The sequence below is a fragment of the Stegostoma tigrinum genome, chromosome 25, assembly GCF_030684315.1.
Source record: "Stegostoma tigrinum isolate sSteTig4 chromosome 25, sSteTig4.hap1, whole genome shotgun sequence".
NCBI lineage: Eukaryota > Metazoa > Chordata > Chondrichthyes > Orectolobiformes > Stegostomatidae > Stegostoma > Stegostoma tigrinum.
In genome coordinates, this window is record NC_081378.1 from 14549021 (window position 1) to 14573853 (window position 24833).

The following is a 24833-nucleotide window of genomic DNA, read 5'->3' on the forward strand; positions in this document are numbered from 1 at the left end:
TTGACACCATCACCTTGATAGTTTGTTATGATCTCACTACCTTAATTAGTTTGTATAGTTTTGGATTACTTGTTAATTTGGTTAGACCCTTAGTATGCGACTCTTATAACCATCATGTAATTCCAGTCATTTGGTTTGTCTCCAGCTCCACCCTATTTTTTATAATTATCTCTCTGCCTCATTTAATCCAATTACAGATCATCCCTTCACTTCTTACTCAACTGTCGACACTGTACTCACACCATCTGACACCTCAAATCAGTTGCAGAGACTTATGATTCAACAGTCCATTCACACCATTTGTATGATTTTTTTTTCCTTCTCTCCCCTTGATCTCTCTGCCTATAAATTCTGTATTTGTGTGCTTCTCTCTCACCTCACCTGACCAAGTGGCTACGCTCTGAAAGCTTGTAATTTCAAATCAACCTGTTGGACTATAACTTCCCATCATCTCATTTCTGATCTTGTCCATCCCAATTCAACACCAGCACGTCCACATCATTTGCTGGCAAAATGCTACAATTTGTTAGCAATGAAATCTTCATAACACTTGGAAAATTAAAAGACGATCAGACAACATTGATGTGGTTTTATAAAAGGAAAATAACATTCGACGAACGTGTTCACTTCTTTTGAGGATGGAATAGGATAAGAAAACGAGCAGTTGGATTTACAAGGTATTTGACAAGGCACTGCACTAAAAGGTTAATACATGGGATAAGGGCCCATGGTGTTGGGGGTAAAACATGAGTACAGATAGAGGATTGGTTATGGACAGAAAGCAGACAGCAGCGAGTAGGAGGCATTGTCGTTTGTCACGAAGCCAGCGTAGGAGCTCCACAAAACGGTCTCCGAGCCTCCACTTGATCTCCCCGACGGAGAGGCGGCCACATCGGGAACAGCAAATATAACAGACCACATTAGGTGATGTGCAGGTGAACATCTGTTTAATGTGGAAGGTTTTGTTTTGGGCCTGGGATGGAGGTGACAGCGGTGGAGTGGGGCCTGGTGAAAGGCAGGAACCTACATTCGGTTCGCAACAAATGTCAACACCTCCCAATAGTGAACCACATCAACTCCCCATCCCACTCCCACTCCCTGGATGACACGTCCTTCCTGGGCCTCCTCCTGTGTCACAATGATGCCACCTGGAAACTGGAGGAGCTGCACCTCATATTCCACCTTGGAAGCCTACAACCCAATGGTCTCAATGTGGACTTTATGAGCTTCAAAATCCTGCTACCCCCGACCTCATCGCAAGACTGCACACCCCCTCATCTCACCTCCTTGATCTGTCCATTTTCTCTCCCACCTATCTGCTCCAATCCCCATCCCCACTTCCTACCTACACTCACCTTTACTATCTTCATGCCTGCCTCCTTGACTTGTCCATCTTCTTGCCCTCCTATCTGCTCCACTATCCACTTGCTGTCATCGCCGCCCCCCCTTCTCTACCTATTTCAGAGCCCCCTTTCCCTCCCCTATTTCTGAAGAAGGATCCCGAGCTGCAACATCAACTTTCCTGCTCCTGTGACACTGCCTGGCCTGCTGTGCTCTTCCAGCTCCACAGCCTGTTATCTCAGACTCCAACATCGGCAATTCTTACTATTCCCTATATATTTCTGAAGGAGCCCTGATCAAAGTCTTGTGTCAGGAATGTCGAGCTCTGTCCTTTTGTAAAAGGGCTGGAGTGGCATTCTTTGCGAGATTACCATTCTTGTGAAAATCTGACCCTACGAATTCAAGAAAGCTAATGACACAACACATTAAAAGGAATGCAAGCTGCTAGGAGGACACATTAAAGGCCCTGCAAAGAGGTGTGGACAAAGTCTTTATCTGTCCTGGAAATGAAAACTATTTTTATTATGTGATCTTGGGTATGGTTATTATCAGAATGTAGGTGACTCCATTGGTTGATCTGTGCTTGGAAACTTCTGAGTCATACCAAGATATCGTGATGGCAACAGACTCTGTAGTCCAACTAGTCCATGCTGATCATGTTACCAAACCAAACCAGTCCCACTTACCTGTGTTTGACCCATACCCCTACAAACCTTTCCTATTCACATGCTTATCCAGATGTCTTTTAAATGTTGTAACTGTACGTGCACCACCACTTCCTCTGGCAATTCATTCCACATATCAACCACTGGGTATGCCCCTCATGTCCTTGTTAAATCTTTCTCTTGTCACCTTAAAAATATGTCCCCTAGTTTTGAATTCCTCCATCCTAGGAAGAAGACCTCTACTGATCACATTATCTATGCCCCTCATGATTTTATAAACCACTTTGACATCACCCCTCAACTGCTACATTCCAATGAGAAAAATCCCAGCCTAATACGAACTTTCCATCCCCAGCAACATCCTGGTAAATCTTGTCTGAACCCTCTTCAATTTAAAAAATCCCTCCTATAACAGCATGACCAAAACTGTAAACAGTATTCCAGAAGAGGCATCACCAATGAGCTTTACAACCTCAACATGACAACCCAAATCCTTTACTCCAAGGTTGGGCAATGAAGGCAAGCATGCATACCACCTTCTTTACCATCCTGTTGACTCAATGCAAATTTCACAGAATTATGTACCTGAACAACGAGATCTCTCTCTTTGACAACACAACCCTGGGCCTTACTATTAAGTATACAAGTCCTGCCTTAGTTGGTTTTATCCAAATTAAACTCCATCTGCCACTCCTCAGTCCACTGACCCAATTTATCAAGATCTCATTGTAATCTTAGAAACTTTCTTCACTGCCCACTTTACCAGTAACTCTGGCGTCATCTGCAAACTTACTGACCAGGTCTCCTAAAATTAAAACAGGTATTGCAGATAAGTGAATTTTGTGCATGTTGCAGGTTAAGTGAATGGAAACAATGCAGCAGATTAAGTACAATGCCTATTTTTGTGAAGTTTGTACTGCGGCACTTTGATACTAGGAGGAGAATTGCAGAATATCTTTCAATGGTGTGAAACTTACAAACACGTGCGTGGTCTTGAACTCAAACGAACACAAAATTTGCAAGCAAGTACTACAAGCAAATAGGAAGACAAATGACATGATGGCCTCTATTTTTTTAGTCCAGGAAAGTAGTCTTGCACATTTGTACAGAGCTTTATTGAGATCACATCTGAAAAACAGTGCATGTAGTTTTGGTCTCGATATTTACGATAGGGTAGTCAGAGAGATTGCTTGCTTGCGCTGGCTGTGGAATCTCAAACAGGGAATAATTTCAGGCTAACAGGTCAAATGAATGAAGGAGATATTTCTTCTTCAGAGTAGATGTGTATCAATGGTTACAGTCTTGCATCCAAGTTAGAAGGCCCGGGGCTCAAAATAAACTCCATGACTTGCTAGCCTTTAAAGAACTCAGCCGGTACTGCTCCTAAACCAGCAGATATTGTTACTGGTCTGCAGCCTCACTAAATGGGGAAAATTATCAGGATGAGAGGTCACACGAACAGCATGGCTTGATCAAATGCAGTCAACACGGCTTTGAGGGGGGCACGTCAAGCGTCACAAACCTTATCGAGTTCTTTGAGGATGTGACTAGAAAAGTTGATGAGGGTTGAGCTGTGGATGTGGTGTATGTGGACTTCAGTGAGGCATTTAATAAGGTTCCCCATGGTAGGCTCATTCAGAAGGTCAGGAGGAATGTGATACAGGGGAACTTAGCTGTCTGGATACAGAATTGGCTCTGGATGTGAGTTTGCTCGCTGAGCTGGAAGGTTAGTTTTCAGACGTTTCGTCACCATTCCAGGTAACATCATCAGTGAGCCTCTGATGAAGCTTCGTCGGAGGCTCACTTACGATGTTACCTGGAATGGTGACGAAACGTCTGAAAACTAACCTTCCAGCTCAGCGAGAAACTCACATCCAGAACCTTAACCTGAGCTACAAATCTTCTCAAAACTCGCTAACAGAATTAGCTGGCCAACCGAAGGCAGCGAGTGGTAGTAGAAGGAAAATATTCTGCCTGAAAGTCAGTGGTGAGTGGGGTTCCACAGGGCTCTGTCCTTGGGCCTCTACTGTTTGTAATTTTTATTAATGACTTGGATGAGGGGATTGAAGGATGGGTCAGCAAGTTTGCAGACGACACAAAGGTTGGAGGTGTCGTTGACAGTATAGAGGGCTGTTGTAGGCTGCAGCGGGACATTGACAGGATGCAGAGATGGGCTGAGAGGTGGCAGATGGAGTTCAACCTGGATAAATGCAAGGTGATGCATTTTGGAAGGTCGAATTTCAAAGCCGAGTACAGGATTAAGGATAGAATTCTTGGCAGTGTGGAGGAACAGAGGGATCTTGGTGTGCAGATACATAGATCCCTTAAAACGGCCACCCAAGTGGACAGGGTTGTTAAGAAAGCATATGGTGTTTTGGCTTTCATTAACAGGGGGATTGTGTTTAAGAGTCGTGAGATGTTGTTGCAGCTCTATAAAACTTTGGTTAGACCGCACTTGGAATACTGCGTCCAGTTCTGGTCGCCCTATTATAGCAAAGATGTGGATGCTTTGGAGAGGGTTCAGAGGAGGTTTACCAGGATGCTGCCTGGACTGGAGGGCTTATCTTATGAAGAGAGGTTGACTGAGCTCAGACTTGTTTCATTGGAGAAAAGGAGGAGAAGAGGGGACCTAACTGAGGTATACAAGATAATGAGAGGCATAGATAGAGTTGATAGCCAGAGATTATTTCCCAGGGCAGAAATGGCTAACACGAGGGGTCATAGTTTTAAGCTGGTTGGAGGAAAGTATAGAGGGGATGTCAGAGGCAGGTTCTTTACACAGAGAGTTGAGAGAGCATGGAATGCGTTGCCAGCAGCAGTTGTGGAAGCAAGGTCATTGGGGTCATTTAAGAGACTGCTGGACATGCATATGGTCACAGAAATTTGAGGGTGCATACATGAGGATCAATGGTCGGCACAACATCGTGGGCTGAAGGGCCTGTTCTGTTCTGTGCTGTACTGTTCTATGTTCTAATAAGCAGAGTCGACATGAAAATTCATCTAGGGAGGGCAGGTGAACAGAAGGGTTTAAAAGAAAAAAGTTAGATACCTTACTGCGAGTAAAGTCTGATTCCAGGGACTCGAGGTTTTAAAATGAATTTTCGGTCAGGGTTACCAAGGAACCAAGGTTCCCTCACAGCCTTTATGTCTGTTATCTGGTTTCTCCCATATCTATCATCTACCTGTCACCCCAAGTTCAACTTCAGGCATCCATCTCCAAATCTTCCACATGACAAAACGAACAAGGTTATCAATGTTCCTCAAGTTTTAATACATTCCTAATACCAAGCAAATGAAGTTGCAACTTCATTGTTACAACAATCATGAAATTTGGTTTGCTCCAGAGGAAGCAATTTTAACTTAAATGTCAAAAGAACCAAAGATAAGATCATCTAAGAGGAAGACAAGTACACGATCTGAAATACATTACCTGAAAGGGTGGCGTAAGAAGGTTCAATCACATTTGTGGAGCTCCGGAGAAAGAGCAAGGCAATCGAGTTGATTGCACAGCCCTTTCCAATAACCAACACTAGCACAATATGTTGAAGCTAAGCATCAACTGCCTTGCATTATTTTGGGTCTTATTTTTGAATTTTGTTCTTTGTTAAAGGAATGTTACATGATCAGAACAGAGATAAACCATTTGTGCTCTCAAGTTAACGCAGTTCCATAGTGCTGTTTGAGAGAGAAAGGACATTGGTCTAAAACTGATCCATCAACTGTCAGCACTTGATCAGATTAGACAGTTATTTCTATCATTTGTTGAGGGATTCTGTTTTACACAAATTTCCTCAGCTCCTATGTTGAACTGTACTTCTTGTGACAAAGTACATGAAGTGCTGTAAAGCACTTCAAGTATTCAAGGTCATGAACAGGCACAATGAAAATACAGGCATTTCTTCTAAAATTTCACAAATACTTTATAAACAGTTCAGTCATAAAGGTTAGTCTGTGGAATTTATTGCCACAGAAGATTTTGGAAGCTAAGTCATGGAGTGTATTCAAAGCAGAAAGAAATAGATTCTTGATTGCTAAGGGGATCAAAGATTACAGGGAGAAGGCAGGAGTATGGGGCTGAGAAATGTATTAGCCATTACTGAATAGCCTAATTCTGCTCCTAACACAGAATTATAGAAGCCCTTAAATGTGGAAGCAGGCCATTCAGCCCAAAGTCTACCCCATATGCTATCTCTGCATTTCCCGTAGCTAATCCATGATGAGATGTCTGCAAGCCTCTGGACGGGCAATTTAGCATGGCTAATTAATCTAACCTGACAATGACGAAAAACTCCACACAGTCAATCGCACGAGGGTGAAATCAAACACGATCCCAGGCGCCAAGAGGCAACAGTGCCAGCCCTCATGCCGCCTACGTCGTATGGTTTAACAGTAATGAGGTCCATTATGAAAGACTTGAATTTATTCCAAGTACAAGAAAAAGAACGATTTATTGAAAATAATACAGATTTGTTCTCCAGAAAGAAACCCTAATAATACCAAACTCTATTTTGGGCCCAAAAGCAACGGGTTACAAAAGGAGACACAACAATGTGTACAGCTGGATGAACACAGCAGGCCAAGCAACTTCAGGTGTGCAGGAAAGCTGACATTTCGGGTCTAGATAATAAAACGAGAGGCTGGATGAACACAGCAGGCCAAGCAGCATCTCAGGAGCACAAAAGCTGACGTTTCGGGCCTAGACCCTTCAGAGAGGGGGATGGGGTGAGGGTTCTGGAATAAATAGAGAGAGAGAGGGAGGCAGACCGAAGATGGAGAGAAAAGAAGATAGGTGGAGAGGAGAGTATAGGTGGGGAGGGGATAGGTCAGTCCAGGGAAGACGGACAGGTCAAGGAGGTGGGACGAGGTTAGTAGGTAGGTAATGGAGGTGCGGTTTGGGGTGGGAGGAAGGGATGGGTGAGAACAGGGTAGGGAGGCAGAGACAGGTTGGACTGGTTTTGGGATGCAGTGGGTGGAGGGGAAGAGCTGGGCTGCTTGTGTGGTGCAGTGGGGGGGAGGGGACAAACTGGGCTGGTTTTGGGATGTGGTGGGGGAAGGGGAGATTTTGAAGCTGGTGAAGTCTATATTGATACCATTGGGCTGCAGGGTTCCCAAGCAGAATCTAAGTTGCTGTTCCTGCAACCTTCGGGTGGCATCATTGTGGCACTGCAGGAGGCCCATGATGGACATGTCATCTAAAGAATGGGAGGGGGAGTTGAAATGGTTTGCGACTGGGAGGTGCAGTTGTTTATTGCGAAACGAGCAGAGGTGTTCTGCAAAGCGGTCCCCAAACCTCCGCTTGGTTACCCCAATGTAGAGGTAGCCACACCGGATACAATGGATATAGTATACCACATTGGCAGATGTGCAGGTGAACCTCTGCTTAATATGGAAAGTCATCTTGGGGCCTGGGATAGGGGTGAGGGAGGTGGTGTGGGGGCAAGTGTAGCATTTCCTGCGGTTGCAGGGGAAGGTGCCAGGTGTGGTGGGGTTGGAGGGCAGTGTGGAGCGAACAAGGGAGTCAGGGAGAGAGTGGTCTCTCCGAAAAGCAGACGAGGGTGGGGATGGAAAAATGTCTTGGGTGGTGGGGTCGGTTTGATGATGGCGGAGGATGAAGTTTCGGGTCTAGATCCTTCTTAAGTTCAGAGTGTGTGAAAAAGTTTTCAGTTCAAGAAAAGGCCTCAACCTAAACACTAAAAATTTGAATTAAGTTTTCAAATACTTTATAAGCTATAACTATTATAAGATAATAAAATGTGAGGCTGGATGAACACAGCAGGCCAAGCAGCATCTCAGGAGCACAAAAGCTGACGTTTCGGGCCTAGACCCCAGGGTCTAAGATGCTGCTTGGCCTGCTGTGTTCATCCAGCCTCACATTTTATTATCTTGGAATTCTCCAGCATCTGCAGTTCCCATTATCTCTGAAGCTATAACTATTAGTTAGTTTATTGAGAAGAGACCAGGTACTGCAAAATATAACAAGCCATTTGTTAACAGAAAAGTTACAAAGATGACATTAATCCAGTTTGCCGACAGTGACACACTCACCCTAACGCCCTTCACCACAGTGATCTGATCATTTTCATCTGCTTCGAAGGAGACGCGTTTTGTACTCCCACTACCTCCCATGCTGTCAGCACTAATTAAAAAGAAACAAAAAGGAAACAGGGAGCAAAATCGCAGATGAAAAAAACTTTCAGAAACGTTGAAGTTATGACTGGGGACAAGCAAACCGGTCACACGCCAACAACGTCCCAATCCATTACGCCTCTGAACATTCTACCTCAAAGTAACAACCAGTGCGATTGGTCAATCGCCGCATTAGCTCTGCCGCACCAAGAGGGCATGTGATTGAATACGAGCGTTGATTGGCTTGCTGCCACTGTAGTAATAGATTGGACGGGGCGGGCCGACCGTGAGGAAGGTAAATGCCGAGACACATCACAGTCACGGTTAAACTTCAAATAAAGTTATGGTTGTTGTCAACTCCCAAGGGAAAATGGGAATTGTAGTTCTTTGTCCTGATCTTTTCGAAATATAAAACAAAAGCAACGGCTGTCCTCACATTTCAAACAGCAGAAATCGTTACTCTTTGGAAATATTATCTTCTACCCTCTAGTTATATCGGTGTATTTCCCCAAATTTAATCGAAGCCCCGCCCTTTCCTAACGCTGAGTGGTTTGAAAGGCTGTGATCAAACCGTCAGTCAGTGCACGCGCACTGCTGCGGTTCAGTGACAAGAAAAAAAATGGCGAGCGAGACCGGAAAGTATAGGAGTGCCATCAGCAAAAGTAAAGATCCCTCAGGCTTACTTATTTCTGTTATAAGGTAAGCGCATTGCGGAAATGTGTGTTCCATATCTGTGTCTTTAAAAAAAAATGTTTTGGTCATGATCGTTGGTTTTGATGCAAACCCCTGAATATTATAGTGTCATTTGGCATCATAAGCTCAGTTCCAAAGAAACAGGTTAGAAAAGTGAGGAATTGGTTATTATTTATGCTTTATCGTGAACTTTGCTAATAGCCGTATATGTTCTACAAATTCCATTGATTTGTTCAATTTTACAAACATCGCCAGTTTATCTTTGCTTTACATTCAGATCGGTGCTGTAGCGAAATAAGCTAGTATCAGTTTCAGCTCAATTGATAACGTTGTCACCTAGGAGTAAGAAAGTTGTTGCCTATCTTGGGTAGGGCCATGGTGAGACACTAACTGAGGTAACTGCTTGTAGTTTTGGTCTCCCTACCAAAGGCCAGGGCAGCGGGGGACGGTGGAATAGCAGGAGATTGGCACTAATTAATAGAATGAGTGGTGGTATGATGAACCGAATTGTCTCGTTCTGAGCTGTGTGAAGATATATATTCTTGCTATGAGGGAGTGCAGTGGTGGTTCACCAAGCTGATGCTGGGAAGGGTGTGATTGTCATAGGTTTGTATTCAGTATGTCAGCAATTATACAACACTAGGTTATAGTCCAACAGCTTTACTTGAAATCTCAAGCTTCCCTCAAGTGAAGGAGCAGCCCTTGTCCACTCCAGTCCAACACTGGCACCTTCACATCATGTATTCACTAGAGTTTATAAGGATGAGAAGAGAAATTAAAACATAAAATATTCAGGGCTGGACAGACTAGATGTAGGGAGGATCTTTTTCCCTGGTTGGGGAGTCTGCACCCTGGGGGTCATGAGCCTTTTGATATAGGGTGGGCTCTTTTGGTCTGGGATGAGGAAACACTTTTTTTCATTGAAGGCTGGTGAACCTCTGGAATTTACTACCACAGCAGGCTTTCTGCTATTTACAGAATACATTCAAGGAAGACATGAATAAATTAATTGATATTCAAGGTATCATTGAGCATGGGAGAAAGTTGAAATATGGCTTTGAGTGCATCAGATGTGATCGTTTGGTTGGTGCAGCAGGCTTAAAAGGGCAAGCAGTGTACTCCTCCTAGTTTCTAAGATTCTGCACATACATTCTCAGCCCAAATCATAGTCTCTGCTCACAATTCATTAGTGAGGGAGATGCCTGTTTTAAGGGCAGACCTAAGATCTCAATTGTGGGGGGGGAAAAAAGCCAGCTGTGTTGTACCTTTGTCCGCAAGTGGTTTTATCCCATTATCAGCATTTTACTTGTAAATCAAAACAAGGCTATTGTTATCATGTTTTTTAGGTGTATACTATACACAAATTGGCTCTTGCAATGATAATGATCTTCACAGTTGTCTCTAAAGCACTTTAGAGCACGATGTTTATACACAATCTTTCATGTTTGTTTAAACGTGCAACTAAAACATGCCCACTTCTGCTGTTTTATTTTGGAATGATAGATATCATTCTGCGGCTGTAATTGTACCATGTAATTCATCCATGTTCCACTGTAATGTCGTGTATTTGGAAAGGCTAGGAATGGTTTAGGATAGTCAACATGGCTTTGTGTGGGAAATAGTGTCTCACTAACTTGAGTTTTTTAAAATAGTGGTGAAGTGGATTGATGAGGGCAAAGTGGTGGATGTGACCGATATGGACTTCAAATAAGATGTTTGACAAGGTTCCACATGATAAACTGGTTGGAAGGTTAGCTCCTGTGGAATACAGGAAGAACTAGCCAGTTGGATACAGAACTGACTCAAAGGCAGAAGACCAAGGGTGGTGGTGCAGGGTTGATTTTCAGACTGGAGGCCAGTAACCAGTGGTTTGCTGCAAGGATCAGTGCTGGAACCACAGCTTTTTGTCATTTTTACATAAATGATGTGGACGTGAGCATTGGAGGTAATGTTGGCAGGTGACACCAAAATTGGAGCTATTGTGGACAGTGAAGGAAGTTACCTCAGAGCACAGTGGGACATTGATCAGATGGGCCAGTGAACTGAAGAGTGGAGGATGGAGCTTAATTTAGATAAATGTGAGGTGCTGCATTATGGGAAGGCAAATCAGGGCAGGACTTATACACTTAATGGTAAGGTCCTGTGGAGTGTTGCTGAATGAAGAGTGCAGGCTCATAGTTCCTTGAGTGGAGTCATAGGTTGACAGTATAGTGAAGAAGGCGTTTGGTATGCTTGCGTTTATTGGTCAGTGCATTGAGTATTAGAGTTGGGAGGTCATGTTGCAGGTGTACAGGACGTTGGATAGGCCATTATTGGAATGCTGTGTTCAGTTTTGGCCTCTTTCTGCTATAGGAAGGGTGCTGTGAAACTTGAAAGGGTTCGGAAAAGATTTGAGCATGTGGCCAGGGTTAGAGGGTTTGAGCCATAAGGAGAGACGGAATAGGCTTAGCTATCTGCTCTTGAGCTTCAGAGGATAAGGGATGATTTTTCATAAAATAATGTGGGGCACGGATAGGGTGAATAGCCAGATCTTTTTCCTGGGGCCGGCGGGGGGGGGGGAGCCCAAAACTTGAGGGCATAAGTTTTTAAGATGAGACAGGAAAGATTTCAAAGGGACCTCGGGGAACTTTTTCACAGAGGGTGGTGCGTTACAAAATGAGCTGCCAGAGGAAGCGGTGGAGGCTGAGACAATGACAACTTCTAAAAGGCATCTGTATGGATACATGAATTGGAAGGATTTGGAGGGAATGTGAGCCAAATGCTGGCAAATGGGTGTAGATGAATTTAGGATATGTGGTCAGCACAGATGAGTTGGACTGACGGGTCTGTTTCCATGTTATTACAGTTCTGTGACTCTATTAACACCTCCAGAGATGAGGATTAAAGCTGACTACTCACTACATTTTCATTGAACCTCGAGTCAAAGTCTTCTTTTTAGACAGGGTACTTTGTATTTTTGAAGAGTAAATTCAAATCATTTCTTCACTATGAAACGTGTATAGATCAGCACTTGTGTATTTGTTGACAATATTTGTTTGGACTGCTTTGCTTCTTTGTCACTTTTCCGAAAACCTCAATGCTTGCTGCTTCTTCGGTATAGTTTGAGCAGCACTTGTATTTCTTTTGAATGATTATTGGATTTGGCCCTGTGCACAACAAATACCAATAGAGTTAAACTCCAATCGAGTTGCAACAATTTGGTACCTATAAATGACCTATTTATGATAATCATTGGCTACATGGAATAGATGTTTTGATAACTGAAGATCCTTTTAGCATACGTTTTTCAACAATTTAGCTTGATTGTATGATTTTTTTTGGAATGCACCTGGCCAGTCCACACTGTAAAAGTGCTGCTGTGCAAATTTGACAAAGCTAGGACAAGTACACAAATTCCAAAATTGTCAAATTAAGACAGTTAATTTTATTTCCTCTTGGTGATTTGTAATTGAGCTAAGTTTAGGATGAAATTCTGCAAATTCATTGAGGACATATGTGGGGGATTTTTGAAACTGAACATAGCAATGAAAAGTCAAACTTCTGTTTATGGAAAACACTCCACTGTATATTTTCCCCCTAACTAACAGATTTAAAAAGTAGCAATGATCTGTGTTTCCTCAAAATATTGGAAATGCTGCAGATCTGAAGTGGTAAAGGTGTCAATCTTCTTTGGTTTTTCTAAAATCTCTTGTGGGATGTTGGTGGTGTTGGCTGGATGGCATTAATTTGCTTGCCCTTAAGAAGAACAAAGAAAATTACAGCACAGGAACAGGCCCTTTGGCCCTCCAAGCCTGTGCCGATCAAGATCCTAAGTCTAACCTGTCATCTATTTTGTAACGGTCTGTGTCCATTTGCTCCCTGCCCATCCATGTACCTGTCCAAATATATCTTAAAAGACGCTAACGTGTCTGCATCTACCACGTCCGCTGGCAACGCGTTCCAGGCACCCACCACCCTCTGTGTAAAGAACTTTCCACGCATATCTCCCTTAAACTTTCCTCCTCTCACTTTGAAGTGTTCCGCAAGGATCTGTGCTGGGACCACTGTTGTTTGAGATATATGTAAATGACTTGGAGGAAGGTGTAGGTGGTCTGATCAGCAAGTTTGCAGATGACACTAAGATTGGTGGAGCAGCAGATAGTGAAGGGGACTGTCAGAGATTACAGCAGAATATAGATAGACTGGAGAGTTGGGCAGATAAATAACAGATGGAGGTCAATCCAGGCAAATGTAAGGTATTGATCGGCTCAGGCTTGGAGGGCCGAAGGGCCTGTTCCTGTCCTGTAGGTTTCTTTGTTTCTTTGTGACACCACTGGTCACAGATCTCCAATTTGAGAAACTCCCTTCCACTGCTGCTGTCTGTCTCCTGTTGCCTCGCCAGTTTTTTTTAATCCATCTGGCTAGCACACCCTGGATCCCATGTGACTTGACTTTCTCCATCAGCCTGCCATGGGGAACCTTCTCAAACACCTTACTGAAGTCCATGTATATGACATCTGCAGCCTTTCCCTCATCAATCAACTTTGTCACGTCCTCAAAGAATTCTAGTTGGTAAGATATGACCTTCCCTGCACAAAACCATGTTGCCTATCACCGATCAGCCCATTTTCTTCCAAATGCAAATAGAGCCTATCTATCAGTATCTTTTCCAGTAGCTTCCCTACCACTGACGTCAGGCTCACCGGTCAGTAATTACCTGGATTATCCTTGCTGCCCTTCTTAAACAAGGGGACAACGTTAGCAAGTCTCCAGTCCTCCGGGACCTCACCGATGTCTAAGGATGCTGCAAAGATATCTGGTAAGGCCCCGGTTATTTCCTCTCTCTCTTCCCTCAGCAACCTGGGACAGATCCCATCTGGACCTGGGGTCTTGTCCACCTTAATGTGTTTTAGGATACCCAACACCACCTCCTTCCTTATGTCAACTTGACCTAGAGTAAGCAAACATCTATCCCTAACCTCTACATCTGTCATGTCCCTCTCCTTGGAGAATACTGATGCAAAGTACTTGTGAAGAATGTCACCCATTTTCTCTGACTCAGCGCATAACTTTCCTTCTTTGTCCTTAAGTGGGCCAATCCTTTCTCTAGTTACCCTCTTGCTCCTTGTATATGAATGAATGACTTTGGGATTTTCCTCAACCATGTTTGCCAGCAATGTCTCATGTCCTCTTAGCCCTCTTAATCCCTTGTTTCAGATTCGCTCGACATTCCCGATTATTCTTGCAAAGCTTCGTCTGTCTTCAGTCGCCTAGACCTCATATATGCTTCCTTTTTCTCTTGGCTGGTCTCTCAATTTCACCTGTCATCCATGGTTCCCTAATCTTGCCATTTTTATTCCTCATTTTCACAGGAACATGTCACTCCTGCACGCTAATCAACCTCTCCTTAAAAGCCTCCCACATATCAAATGTGGATTTACCTTCAAACAGTTTCTCCCAATCTACATTCCTCAAATCCTGCCGAATCTTGGTATAGTCGGCCTTCCCCCAGTTTAGTACTCTTCCTTTAGGACCACTCCCATCCTTGTCCATGAGTATTGTAAAACTTAGGGAATTGTAGTTGCTATTTCCAGAGTAGTCCCTTACTGTAATATCAACCACCTAGCTGGGTTCATTGCCCAGCACCAAGTCTAGTATGGCCCCTTCCCGAGTTGGAGTACATACATACTGCTCTAGAAAACCCTCCTGGACACACCTTACAAATTCTGCTCCGTCTTGACCCCTAACACTGAGTGAATCCCAGTCAATGATGGGAAAATTAAAATCTCCCATCACCACCACCCTGTTTTTCCCATACCTTTCCATTATCTGCTTATTTGTACCTCTATCTCTCGCTCGCTGTTGGGAGGCCTGTAGTACAGCCCCAACATTGTTACTGCATTAGTGCAGCTGTGATATTGTCTTTGACCAGTACTGCAACTCCTCCACCCCTTTTACCTTCCTCTCTATCCCACCTGAAGCATCGATATCCTGGGACAACTAGTTGCCAATCATGCCCTTCCATTAACCAAGTCTCAGTAATAGTAATAACATCGTACCTCCAGGTACTGATCCAAGCCCTAAGCTCATCTGCCTTATCTACTACACTTCTCGCATTAAAATAAATGCACCTCAGACCACCTGTCCCTTTGTGTTCATCATCTGCTCCCTGACTACCATTCCCTTTAGTCACACTGACTCCATTATCTAGTTCCCAACAGGCTTTCGTTACTACTCTGTTCTGTCCAATATTTGGTTCCCATCCCCCTGCCACATTAGTTTAAACCCTCCCCAACAACATTAGCAAAAGTACCCCCAAGGACATTGGTTCCAGTCTGGCTCAAGTGTAGACCATCCAATTTGTAATAGCTCCACCTTCCCCAGAACCAGATCCAATGTCCCAAAAATCTGAACCCCTCCTTCCTACACCATCTCAAGCCACGCATTCATCCTGGCTATTCTTTGATTTCTGCACTGACTAGCATGTGGCACTGGTAGCGATCCTGAGATTACTACCTTTTTGAGGTCCTACTTTCTAACTTGGCTCCTAACTCCCTAAATTCTGCTTGTAGGACCTCATCCCATTTTCTGCCTATATCGCTGGTGCCTACATGCACCACGACAACTGGCTGTTCACCCCCCCCACCCTTCAGAATGTTCTGCAGCCGATCGGAGACATCCCTGACCTGTGCACCTGGGAGGCAACGTACCATTCGGGAGTCCCGTTTTCGACCGCAGCACTGCCTATCTACTCCCCTTGCAATTGAATCCCCAATGACTATTGCCCTTCCACTCTTTTTCCCCACCCTTCTGTACAGCAGAGCCAGCCACTTAATTGCCATTGAAAGTGATGATGGACTGCCTTCTTGAACTGATACACTGACAATGCCATGAGGGTGGGAATTCCAGGATTTTAACAGTGGAGGACCAGCGATTATATTTCCAAGTTGAGACGTGCATGTCTTAGAGGAACGTGCAGCTCTCATGTACCCTCTGTCCTTCGAGATGGTAGGAGTCATTTATTGGGACTATATGAGGATCTTTGACACTCTTTATGCTGCTGCTACTGAGTGTTTATTTGTTTGTTAATGGTGGACATTTGTAGATTTGGGAGAAAATATTTATAGAATACCTACAGTGTGGAAGTCAGCCCTTTAGCCCAGCAAGCCCCATGTCCTATCAAAGACCTATCCCAATAACCCACCTAATCCTCACATTGCTGAAAACTGTGGGCAATTTGGCATGACCAATCCACCGAGCCTGCACGTCGTTGTACTGTGGGAGGAAACTGGAGCACCCGGAGGAAATCCACCCAGACATGGGGAGAATGTGTGGAGTCTGCACAGTCATCTGAGGGTGGAATCAAACCTGGGTCCCTGATGCTGTGAGGCAGCAGTGCCAACCACCGAGCCACCATGCCACCCAGGTGCAGATTGAATGGACTGTTTTGTTGTAAATCATGTAAGGATGCATGTGTTGGAGCTGTGCTCCTTCAGGCAAATGGAGAATATTTCACCTGACATGTGCCTTGTATATGGGCTTTGGGGAGTAAGGAGGTGAGTTACTTGGTGCTGTTTTCCTAGCATCTGACCCACTCTTGATTATAGTGAATCCAATTGTTTTCGTTAAATGGTAATTTCCATTAGGTCGATATGAGGGGATTCAGTGATGGTAACACCATTAAATATCAAGGGTCAGTAGTTAATCTGTCTCTGGCATTTGTGTGGTGTGAATGTTACTTGCTGTCTGTGGCAATTGAGGTAAATTTCATAACAATATTTGTTTATTGGATTTGGAAGTTGATTGCTTGGCAAGTGCCACTGATTCACAGGATGTATGGGATGAGGAATTTAAAATAAACTACAGCATTGTAGCCCACTTTTGAGAATGGTCAGTGTGATTTCTTCTTTTTCTCTTTCGCATGCAATATACATTTTTGGCACCTGAAAATTATAGTTCGTATCCATGCATGATTTAGAAAATACACTTAAAGGTTTGTTTGGTTTTTTGTGTTCAACTCTGTTAATATGTTCGAATTGAAAATGTAATAGCAGTATGGTTGGGGTACAAGCAGTTAATGAGCGCACAGTGGCAATTTTTTTCACAAAAGTCCAGTTTGTGCCCTTAAAATGAAAGTTTCTGGGGAAGATCATGCACATGTCTGACATAATATTATTCTGCACAGCAACTTGTGATTGTAGGTTCGTGACTATGGGTTTGTAGAAATGTTCAGTTCTTGTTTATGCAAACGTTCAATGTCCTTTAGAAATATTTCATACACTGTGCAGTTTGTTTGTCTTGTGGGTATGCAGAAAAGTGAGACAGTCAAATTTTTTGGTACATTACTGACACTGCTTATCAAGAATAATTCGTGAACATGGTCAACAGCAAAATTTTAGCTTTTGCAACATCTAAAATGGAAAAAGCCCATTTACTGTTCTGATGATGGAATACTTCAGTCAGATTGAAGTGTCACTGGCAAATGTTCTTTGTCATTCGCTGTGATACACCAGCAAAAATGGTCTTAATTCTACTGTTTTTATAGGACTCTGTCAACTAGTGATGATATTCATGATCGAGAAGCTGAGAAGGGCCGTCTTGAGGAAGCTTATGAGAAATGTGACCGTGATTTAGACGAATTGATTGTACAGCACTATACAGAACTTACCACAGCTATCAGGACGTACCAAAGTATCACAGAACGTATCACCAGCTCACGTAACAAAATCAAGCAGGTAAAGGAGAACCTGCTTTCATGCAAAATGCTGCTCCACTGCAAAAGGGATGAGCTACGCAAACTTTGGATTGAAGGTATTGAACACAAGCATGTCCTAAATTTGCTCGATGAAATCGAGAACATCAAACAGGTGCCACAAAAGCTGGAGCGATGCATGGCAAGCAAACATTATCTTCATGCCACAGACATGCTGGTAGGTACCCTGTGACACTTGCCTAAAATATGAACAGAGGTTTGTTTGAGTTGCTTTAGTAATCTCTGCAAATGGAACACTTGATAGCAAAGGATTCTGAATTGCTAACTGTGTTGTGTAAGTGTATTGTGAGCAGGCGTATACCTCCGGATTCTTGAACTTGTTCTGTTATTTGAATAGAAACAATTGTTATTGCAGGTTCTGGGATTTAGATGTTTCATAAGAACAGAGAAGGTGGTAAAAGAGAGGGAGGTGTGACATTGTTGGTCAAGGACAGTATTACAGTTGCAGAAAAGATGTTTGGGGACTCGTCAACTGAGGTAGTATGGGCCGAGGTTAGAAACAGGAAATGAGAAGTCACCCTGTTGGGAGTTTTCTACAGGCCTCCAAATAGTCCCAGATATGTAGAGGAAAGAAAAGCAAAGATGATTCTCGATAGGAGTGAGAGAGACAGGGTAGTTGTCATGGGGGACTTCAATTTTCCAAATATTGACTGGGAGCACGATAGTTCGAGTTCTATAGATGGGTCAGTTTTTGTCCAGTGTGTGCAGGAAGGCTTCCTGACACAGTATGTAGGCAGGCCAACAAGGGTGAAGCCACATTAGATTTGATACTGTGTAATGAACCCAGCCAGGTGTTAGATTTGGAAGTAGGTGAGCACTTTGGTGTTAGTGATCACAATTCTGTTATGTTTACTTGAGTGATGGAAAGGGATAGGTATATACCATTGGGCAAGAGTTATAGCTGGGGGAAAAGCAATTACGACGAGATTAGGCAAGATTTAGGGAGCATAGGATGGGGAAGGAAACAGCAGGGGATGGGCACATTAGAAATGTGGAGCTTTTTCAAGGAAAAGCTCCTGTGTGTCCAAGATAAGTATGTACCTGTCAGGCAGGGAGGAAGCTGTAGAGCACGGGAGCAGTGGTTTATAAAGGAGGTGGAATCACTCTTCAAGAGGAAGAAGGCTTATGTTAGGATGAGATGTGAAGGCTCAGTTAGGGCACTTGAGGGCTACAAGGTAGCCAGGAAAGACCTAAAGAGAGAGCTCAGAAGAACCAAGAGGAGACATGAGAAGTTCTTGGTGGATAGGATCAGGGTAAACCCTAAGGCTTTCTATAGGTACTTAAGGAATAAAAGAATGACGAGAGTAAGATTAGGGCCAATCAAGGATAGCAGTGGTAAGTTGTGTGTGGAGTCAGAGGAGATAGGGGAAGCACTAAATGAATATTTTTCGACAATATTCACTCTAGAAAACGACAATGTTGTCGAGGAGAATACTGAGATACAGGCTACTAGACTAGGTGGGATTGAGGCTCACAAGGAAGAGGTATTAGAAATCCTACAGAGGGTGAAGACAGATGTCCCCTGGGCCAGATGGGATTTATCCTCGTATCCTCTGGGAAGCCAGGGAGGAGATTTCCGAGCCTTTGGCATTGATTTTTAACTCGTCATTGTCTACAGGAACAGTACCAGAAGATTGGAGGATAGCAAATGTGGTTCCCCTGTTCAAGAAGGGGAGTAGAGACAACCCTGGTAATTATAGACCAGTGAGCCTTACCACAGTTGTTGGTTAAGTGTTGGAAAAGGTTGTAAGAGATAGGATTTATAATCATCTAGAAAAGAATAAATTGATTAGGGATAGTCAGCATGGTTTTGTGAAGGGTAAGTCGTGCCTCACAAACCTTATTGAGTTCCTTGAGAAGGTGACCAAACAGGTAGATGAGAGTAAACCGGTTGATGTGGTGTATATGGATTTCAGCAAGGTGTTCGATAAGGTTCCCCACAGTCACTATTGTACAAAATGCGGAGGAATGGGATTGTGGGAGATATAGCAGTTTGGATTAGAAATTGGCTTGCTGAAGGAGGGTGGTAGTTGATGGGAAATGTTCATCCTGGAGACCAGTTACTAGTGGTGTACTGCAAGGGTCAGTGTTGGGTCCACTGCTGTTTTGTCATTTTTATGAATGACCTGGATGAGGGCGTAGAGGATGGGTTAGTAAATTTGCAGACGACACTAAGGTCGGTGGAGTTGTGGAGAGTGACGAAGGATGCTGTAGGTTACAGAGAGACATAGATAAGCTGCAGAGCTGGGCTGAGAGGTGGCAAATGGAGTTTCATGCGGATAAGTGTGAGGTGATGCACTTTGGTAGGAGTAACCGGAATGCAAAGTACTGGGCTAATGGTAAGATTCTTAGTAGTGTAGATGAGCAGAGAGATCTCGGTGTCCATGTAAACAGATCCTTGAAAGTTGCCACCCAGGTTGACAGGGTTGTTAAGAGGGCATAGTGTTTTAGCTTTTATTAATAGAGGGATCGAGTTCCAGAACCATGAGATTATGCTGCAGCTGTACAAAACTCTGCGGCCGCACTTGCAGTATTGTGTACAGTTCTGTTCACCGCATTATAAGAAGGATGTGGAAGCTTTGTAAAGGGTGCAGAAGAGAGCTACTAGGATGTTGCCTGGTATGGAGGGAAGGTCTTACGAGGAAAGGCTGAGGTACTTGAGACTGTTTTCGTTTGGAGAGAAGGTGGTTGAGAGTTGACTTAATTGAGACATATAAGATAATCAGAGGGTTAGTTAGGGTGGATAGGGAGAGCCTTTTTTCTAGGATGGTGATGGCAAGCACGAGGGGGCATAGCTTTAAATTGGGGGGTGAAAGATATAGGACAGATGTCAGAGGTAGTTTCTTTACTCAGAGTAGTAAGGGAATGGAACGTTTTGCCTGCAACGGTAGTAGATTCGCCAAGTTTAAGTATATTTAAGTCATCACTGGACAAGCATATGGACGTACATGAATAGTGTAGGTTAGATGGGCTTCAGACTGATATGACAGGTCGGCAAAACATCGAGGGCCTGTCCTGTCATGTTCTAATTACTGACAAAGGTTTTTTGAAAAAACTGCTACTTTTGAAACCAAAGTGATGTTTGGTTATAAATGCATATCATGTTCCTTTTGATGGATTCAGGTAGACTGGAAAATATCAGATTTAAGCAAGGTTGCTTTTGGCTCTGAACTTTGTACAGAGTTTTGCAGAATTGTGCCTGATTGCCTTGCCTCCTGGAGAAAACTAGCCAGGTTTTTATCCGTACCTTAGTACAAATTCATTCTCTCTTTATACAGGTCCTTTTATTTTTAACTGCAAAGATTGATGCTGAGAGAGCTGAATTGTATCACTGCCACCTGTGGGTGTGTGCACAGTTTTCCTAAGTGATTGAATGCACCTATCCCATTTTGGGTTTTCTGTGGAGTCACTAAATAGGGCTCGAGGCCACCTCTATTACCTTCCTCCAGTCAGCCATCTCTCCAGGACTGAGTAAGTGACTGACTGCTTCCCTGGAACTATATTGATGATGTGCTCGTCTTGCTGTATTTGCTCACCATTTTGGTGTGATGATGCCAGTGGCACTTTTAATGGTTGGAGTCAGCTGATGTCTCAGTCTGTGTATTTGCTGGCAGCCATTTGGTTTTCTCGTTAATCACTTCGGACGTTGGATACAGTCTTTGCGATGTTAAAGATGAACATCGAGTAGAAGGCCTGGCTGCATCTGTGAAGAAAAAAAATCAGAGTTAACATTTGGATCCGGTGACCCTTCCTCAGAACTCTTCCCTGAGGAAGGGTCACCAGACCTGAAACGCGCGAGGTGCCAAGCAGTCTGCTCAGAGCTAGTAAAGTAAACAGCTTCTGAGCTTTGGTATTTTTTATGTTGGAATAATAGAAGCAGCCTGAATCGGTGGGGTCAAACTCCCATAGAACCAAGATTTTTTTAGCCTTCTGCAGGTGTTTGGGTCTTGAAGCTGAATGTGGAAGCTCTTATTCCTAGCTCTGTTATGGCTAAAGGCTGGGCTTCTCTTCTTGCTGCTAGAATTGCATATGAGACAATCAATTTTACTGACTTTGCTTTTGCCATGAGTGTGTTTATGGGATGTTACTATTTTGGAACAGTTACTTAGTTAATTTAAAAAAAAATCTTGTTTGGTTAAGTGTTTCAAGAGTTACAGTTAAGCTAATTCTTTCTGTATTTTAAGTGTAGTGTAAAAATACTGGCTTTTCAATTTTGATGCAAGCGTTAAACTTTCCATCGAAGCGAGCTGAAATTTGTTTTGGCATGGTAAATAAGGATTAGCATTTTAAAAATGTTATTGAGGACTGCGATGAAACAGATATGATCTTAGGCTCGCAGAATTGACCATGCCTGTGCTGAATGCGTTTCAATGTAGATAGGTGCAGCAGGTTGAGTCAAGTGTTAGGCATTTAATTTTCAAATTAAGGTCAGTACATTTTGAGTATAGGAGTTGGTTGGGGGCGGGGGGGGGCGGTGGTGTTCATGTTGTGGCTGTACAGGACTTTGCTTCTGATATATTTGGAATAATGCATTCAATTATGGTTTCCCTGCTCTATGACAAATGTTATGAAACTTGAAACGGTTCAGCAAAGATTTACAAGGATATTGCCAGGGTTGCATGCTACCCAGACCCATTACCCAAACCCACCTCCATGCACACACGGCTGAACACTATGGCCAGTCCACTTAGCCTGCACATATTTGGACTATAAGAGGAAACCAAAGCACCTGAGGAAATCCTCGCAGACATGGGAGAACGTGCAAACTCCACACAGACCGTCACCCGAGAGGGTATCAAATGCAGGCCCATGGCACTGTGAGGCAACAGAGCTAACCACTGAGCCACCATGCTGCCCTTCCCTGGAGCATCAGAGGCTGGGTGGTGACCTTTTCAAGGTTTATTAAATCATGAAGTGCACGGATAAAGTGAATAGCCATGGTCTTATACCCAGGTTTAAGGAGAGGTGGGAAAAAATTAAAAGGGACCTCTGGGGCTACCTTTTCACACAGGGTAATTCATGCATGGACTGAGCTGCCAGAGGGAAGTGATGGAGGCTGGTACAATGACAAGATTGAAAAGGCATCTAGATGGGTGCATGAATAGGAAAGGTTTAGAGGGATATAGGCCAAATGCTGGCAAATGGGACTGGATTGACTTAGGATATTTGGATGCATTGGATTGGAGGGTCTGTTTCCATGCTCTACATCTGTGACTCTAGGTGGTAGAGCAAAGAAATGTCTGGGTACAGAAAAATACTTCATGAAAATTAGAAATGCAATTCAATAAGAAACCATAAAATGTGCAAACCAAATATTCTGGAAGAAATATAATTGACAAGAGAAATTTCATTCACAGTATTTGTGAAAAAAGCCACATTTTGTTAGGTTTTTTTAAATGCTCCTCAGTACAATTTGTAGGAATACTAGCATAGAGGAAAACGAGGATTTATACTGTTTGTGGGACAGTGCTGATTGGTATAGGCATTGCATTGGAGAATATACTAGTTCAACTAGAAGGACAAAGACAACAGATGCGTGGGACCATAGGGACCATAATTCCTTCAAAGCAATACCATTGGTTTGGGACAATATCATCTTTCCTTCACTGTTGCTCAGCCAAAATCCTGGCATTCACTTCCAGACAGCATTGTGGTTGTCTATACTCCAAGGACTGCAGCTGTTCAAGAAAACAGTGGACATCTATGCTCTTGAGCGCAATTTGCATGGGACAGTAAATGCTGGCCGAGTCAGTGACATGCAAGCTTTTACATTTAAAATCTGTATGGAAATGTGTTTAAAGCACACTTAGTGTATATGCACATTCATTTTTGCAAGATGAAGAATGGGAGATACTGTGCTGATAGCAGAACAGGAAGAGTATTGTTATCAGGCCCGAAAGGACAGGTTTTGTGCTCCTACGTTGGTCTTTGGCCTGCTGTGTTCATCCAGCTGCACACTTTGTTATCTCGGATTCTCCAGCATCTGCAGTTCCCATTATCTCTGATCACAATTTTAACCTCCATTGCGAAGCCTCTTCCAGGGATGCCTAAACTGAAGAACTTACCCTCCTCCCTCCGGACCAACCTCAGGGGATCTCTCTCCCACTGCAACTCTCTTCAGTCTGCCTCTCCCTCTCTCCCTATTTATTTCATAGCCCTCTCCCCATCCCCCTTTTCTGATTAACAGTCTAAGCACAAAACATCAGCTTTTGTGCTCCTAAGATGCTGCTTGGCTTGCTGTGTTCATCCAGCTCCACACTTTGGAGCACCAGCCAATTTACCTTGATAACCAAGTTTCTGGACATTTGCTAAAATGTTTTCTAATGATTTCTATTGTGCAGCTGCCAGCATTGTTAAAGTAGGTCCACATGAAACTTGGAGACAATAAAAATAATAAGTACTGTTTTGAAAAGTGTCAGGAACAATGAGACCTACATGAATATATGTGTAAGTCAATAAAACTGATAGGCACGTCAAGAGATCTGCTTCTACAAGGATAGTTTCTAGGTTTCTTCAGTGATGTGGCCTGTATATGAACAGAGGTGACACTGAATTTGTATAGGACATTGGTTATACCTCGGTTGAATTTTTTTTAAACAGCTCTGGAGCAGCACACTTGAGGAAAAATTTCAATGCATAGGAGAGTGCAGAAGAGGTAGCCAAGAATGCTGCTCAGGATGACATCCATCAGTCATGAGGAAAGATTTGAATAACTTGCCCAGTTCAATAAAGAGCTTATTTCTTTGAAATACCAACTTCGTTTCTCTCTGCGCAGGCCTTGCTGACTATTTCCAGCATTTTTTTTATTTTGGATGATGGCAAAGCTCAAAGTTTTGATCCCCATCTAATCCAATTTATTAATCCTTTTGAAATGTAACTCCTGGAGATATGATTTCATTTGCCATCAGGTATATCAGGCAAACAGGCTAACAGCTGGCAAGCAATTCAGTCTGCGGTTTGTCTACCCAGTGTTTGAGAATAGTCAGTTAATTAAGGGATAAGTTTATGACAGGCAATTGTTGGATCATTAAGTGGACCTACTTTAACAATGCTGGCCGCTGCACAATTGGCAAATAATTCCTTCCAACGTTGGAGGACGCAGAAGGGACTCTAACATTCATCATGTGTAAACTGTTGTTCAAGCTTGAGTTTAAGGAAGAAAAAATAATCAGTGTAAAAATCAGTTCTGTGCTTTTTTGGAAAGAACTGTTGAAATCCAAGCGGTCTGGTATAATACAAAATGATTATTGGAAAGT

General features: G+C 43.3%; 2 protein-coding genes across 3 annotated transcripts in view; one reads left to right on the plus strand and one right to left on the minus strand.

Moving 5' to 3' along the window:
• Nucleotides 1-8312, minus strand: part of chchd3a (coiled-coil-helix-coiled-coil-helix domain containing 3a) — a 233219-nt gene extending 224907 nt beyond the window's left edge. Inside the window, exon 1 of the mRNA XM_048553803.2 lies at nucleotides 8052-8312. Coding sequence (XP_048409760.1) covers nucleotides 8052-8132 — 81 coding nt within the window. The 5' untranslated portion in view covers nucleotides 8133-8312. The remainder of the gene's footprint in view (nucleotides 1-8051) is intronic.
• A 390-nt stretch (nucleotides 8313-8702) lies between these two features.
• The window catches only part of exoc4 (exocyst complex component 4), a 449005-nt gene continuing 432874 nt past the window's right edge, over nucleotides 8703-24833 (plus strand). Inside the window, exons 1-2 of one of the 2 annotated variants that reach the window (XM_059654495.1) lie at nucleotides 8703-8831; nucleotides 17350-17734. In XM_059654495.1, coding sequence (XP_059510478.1) covers nucleotides 8752-8831; nucleotides 17350-17734 — 465 coding nt within the window. In that variant the 5' untranslated portion in view covers nucleotides 8703-8751. The remainder of the gene's footprint in view (nucleotides 8832-17349; nucleotides 17735-24833) is intronic. The other variant, XM_059654496.1, reaches the window with a different exon arrangement.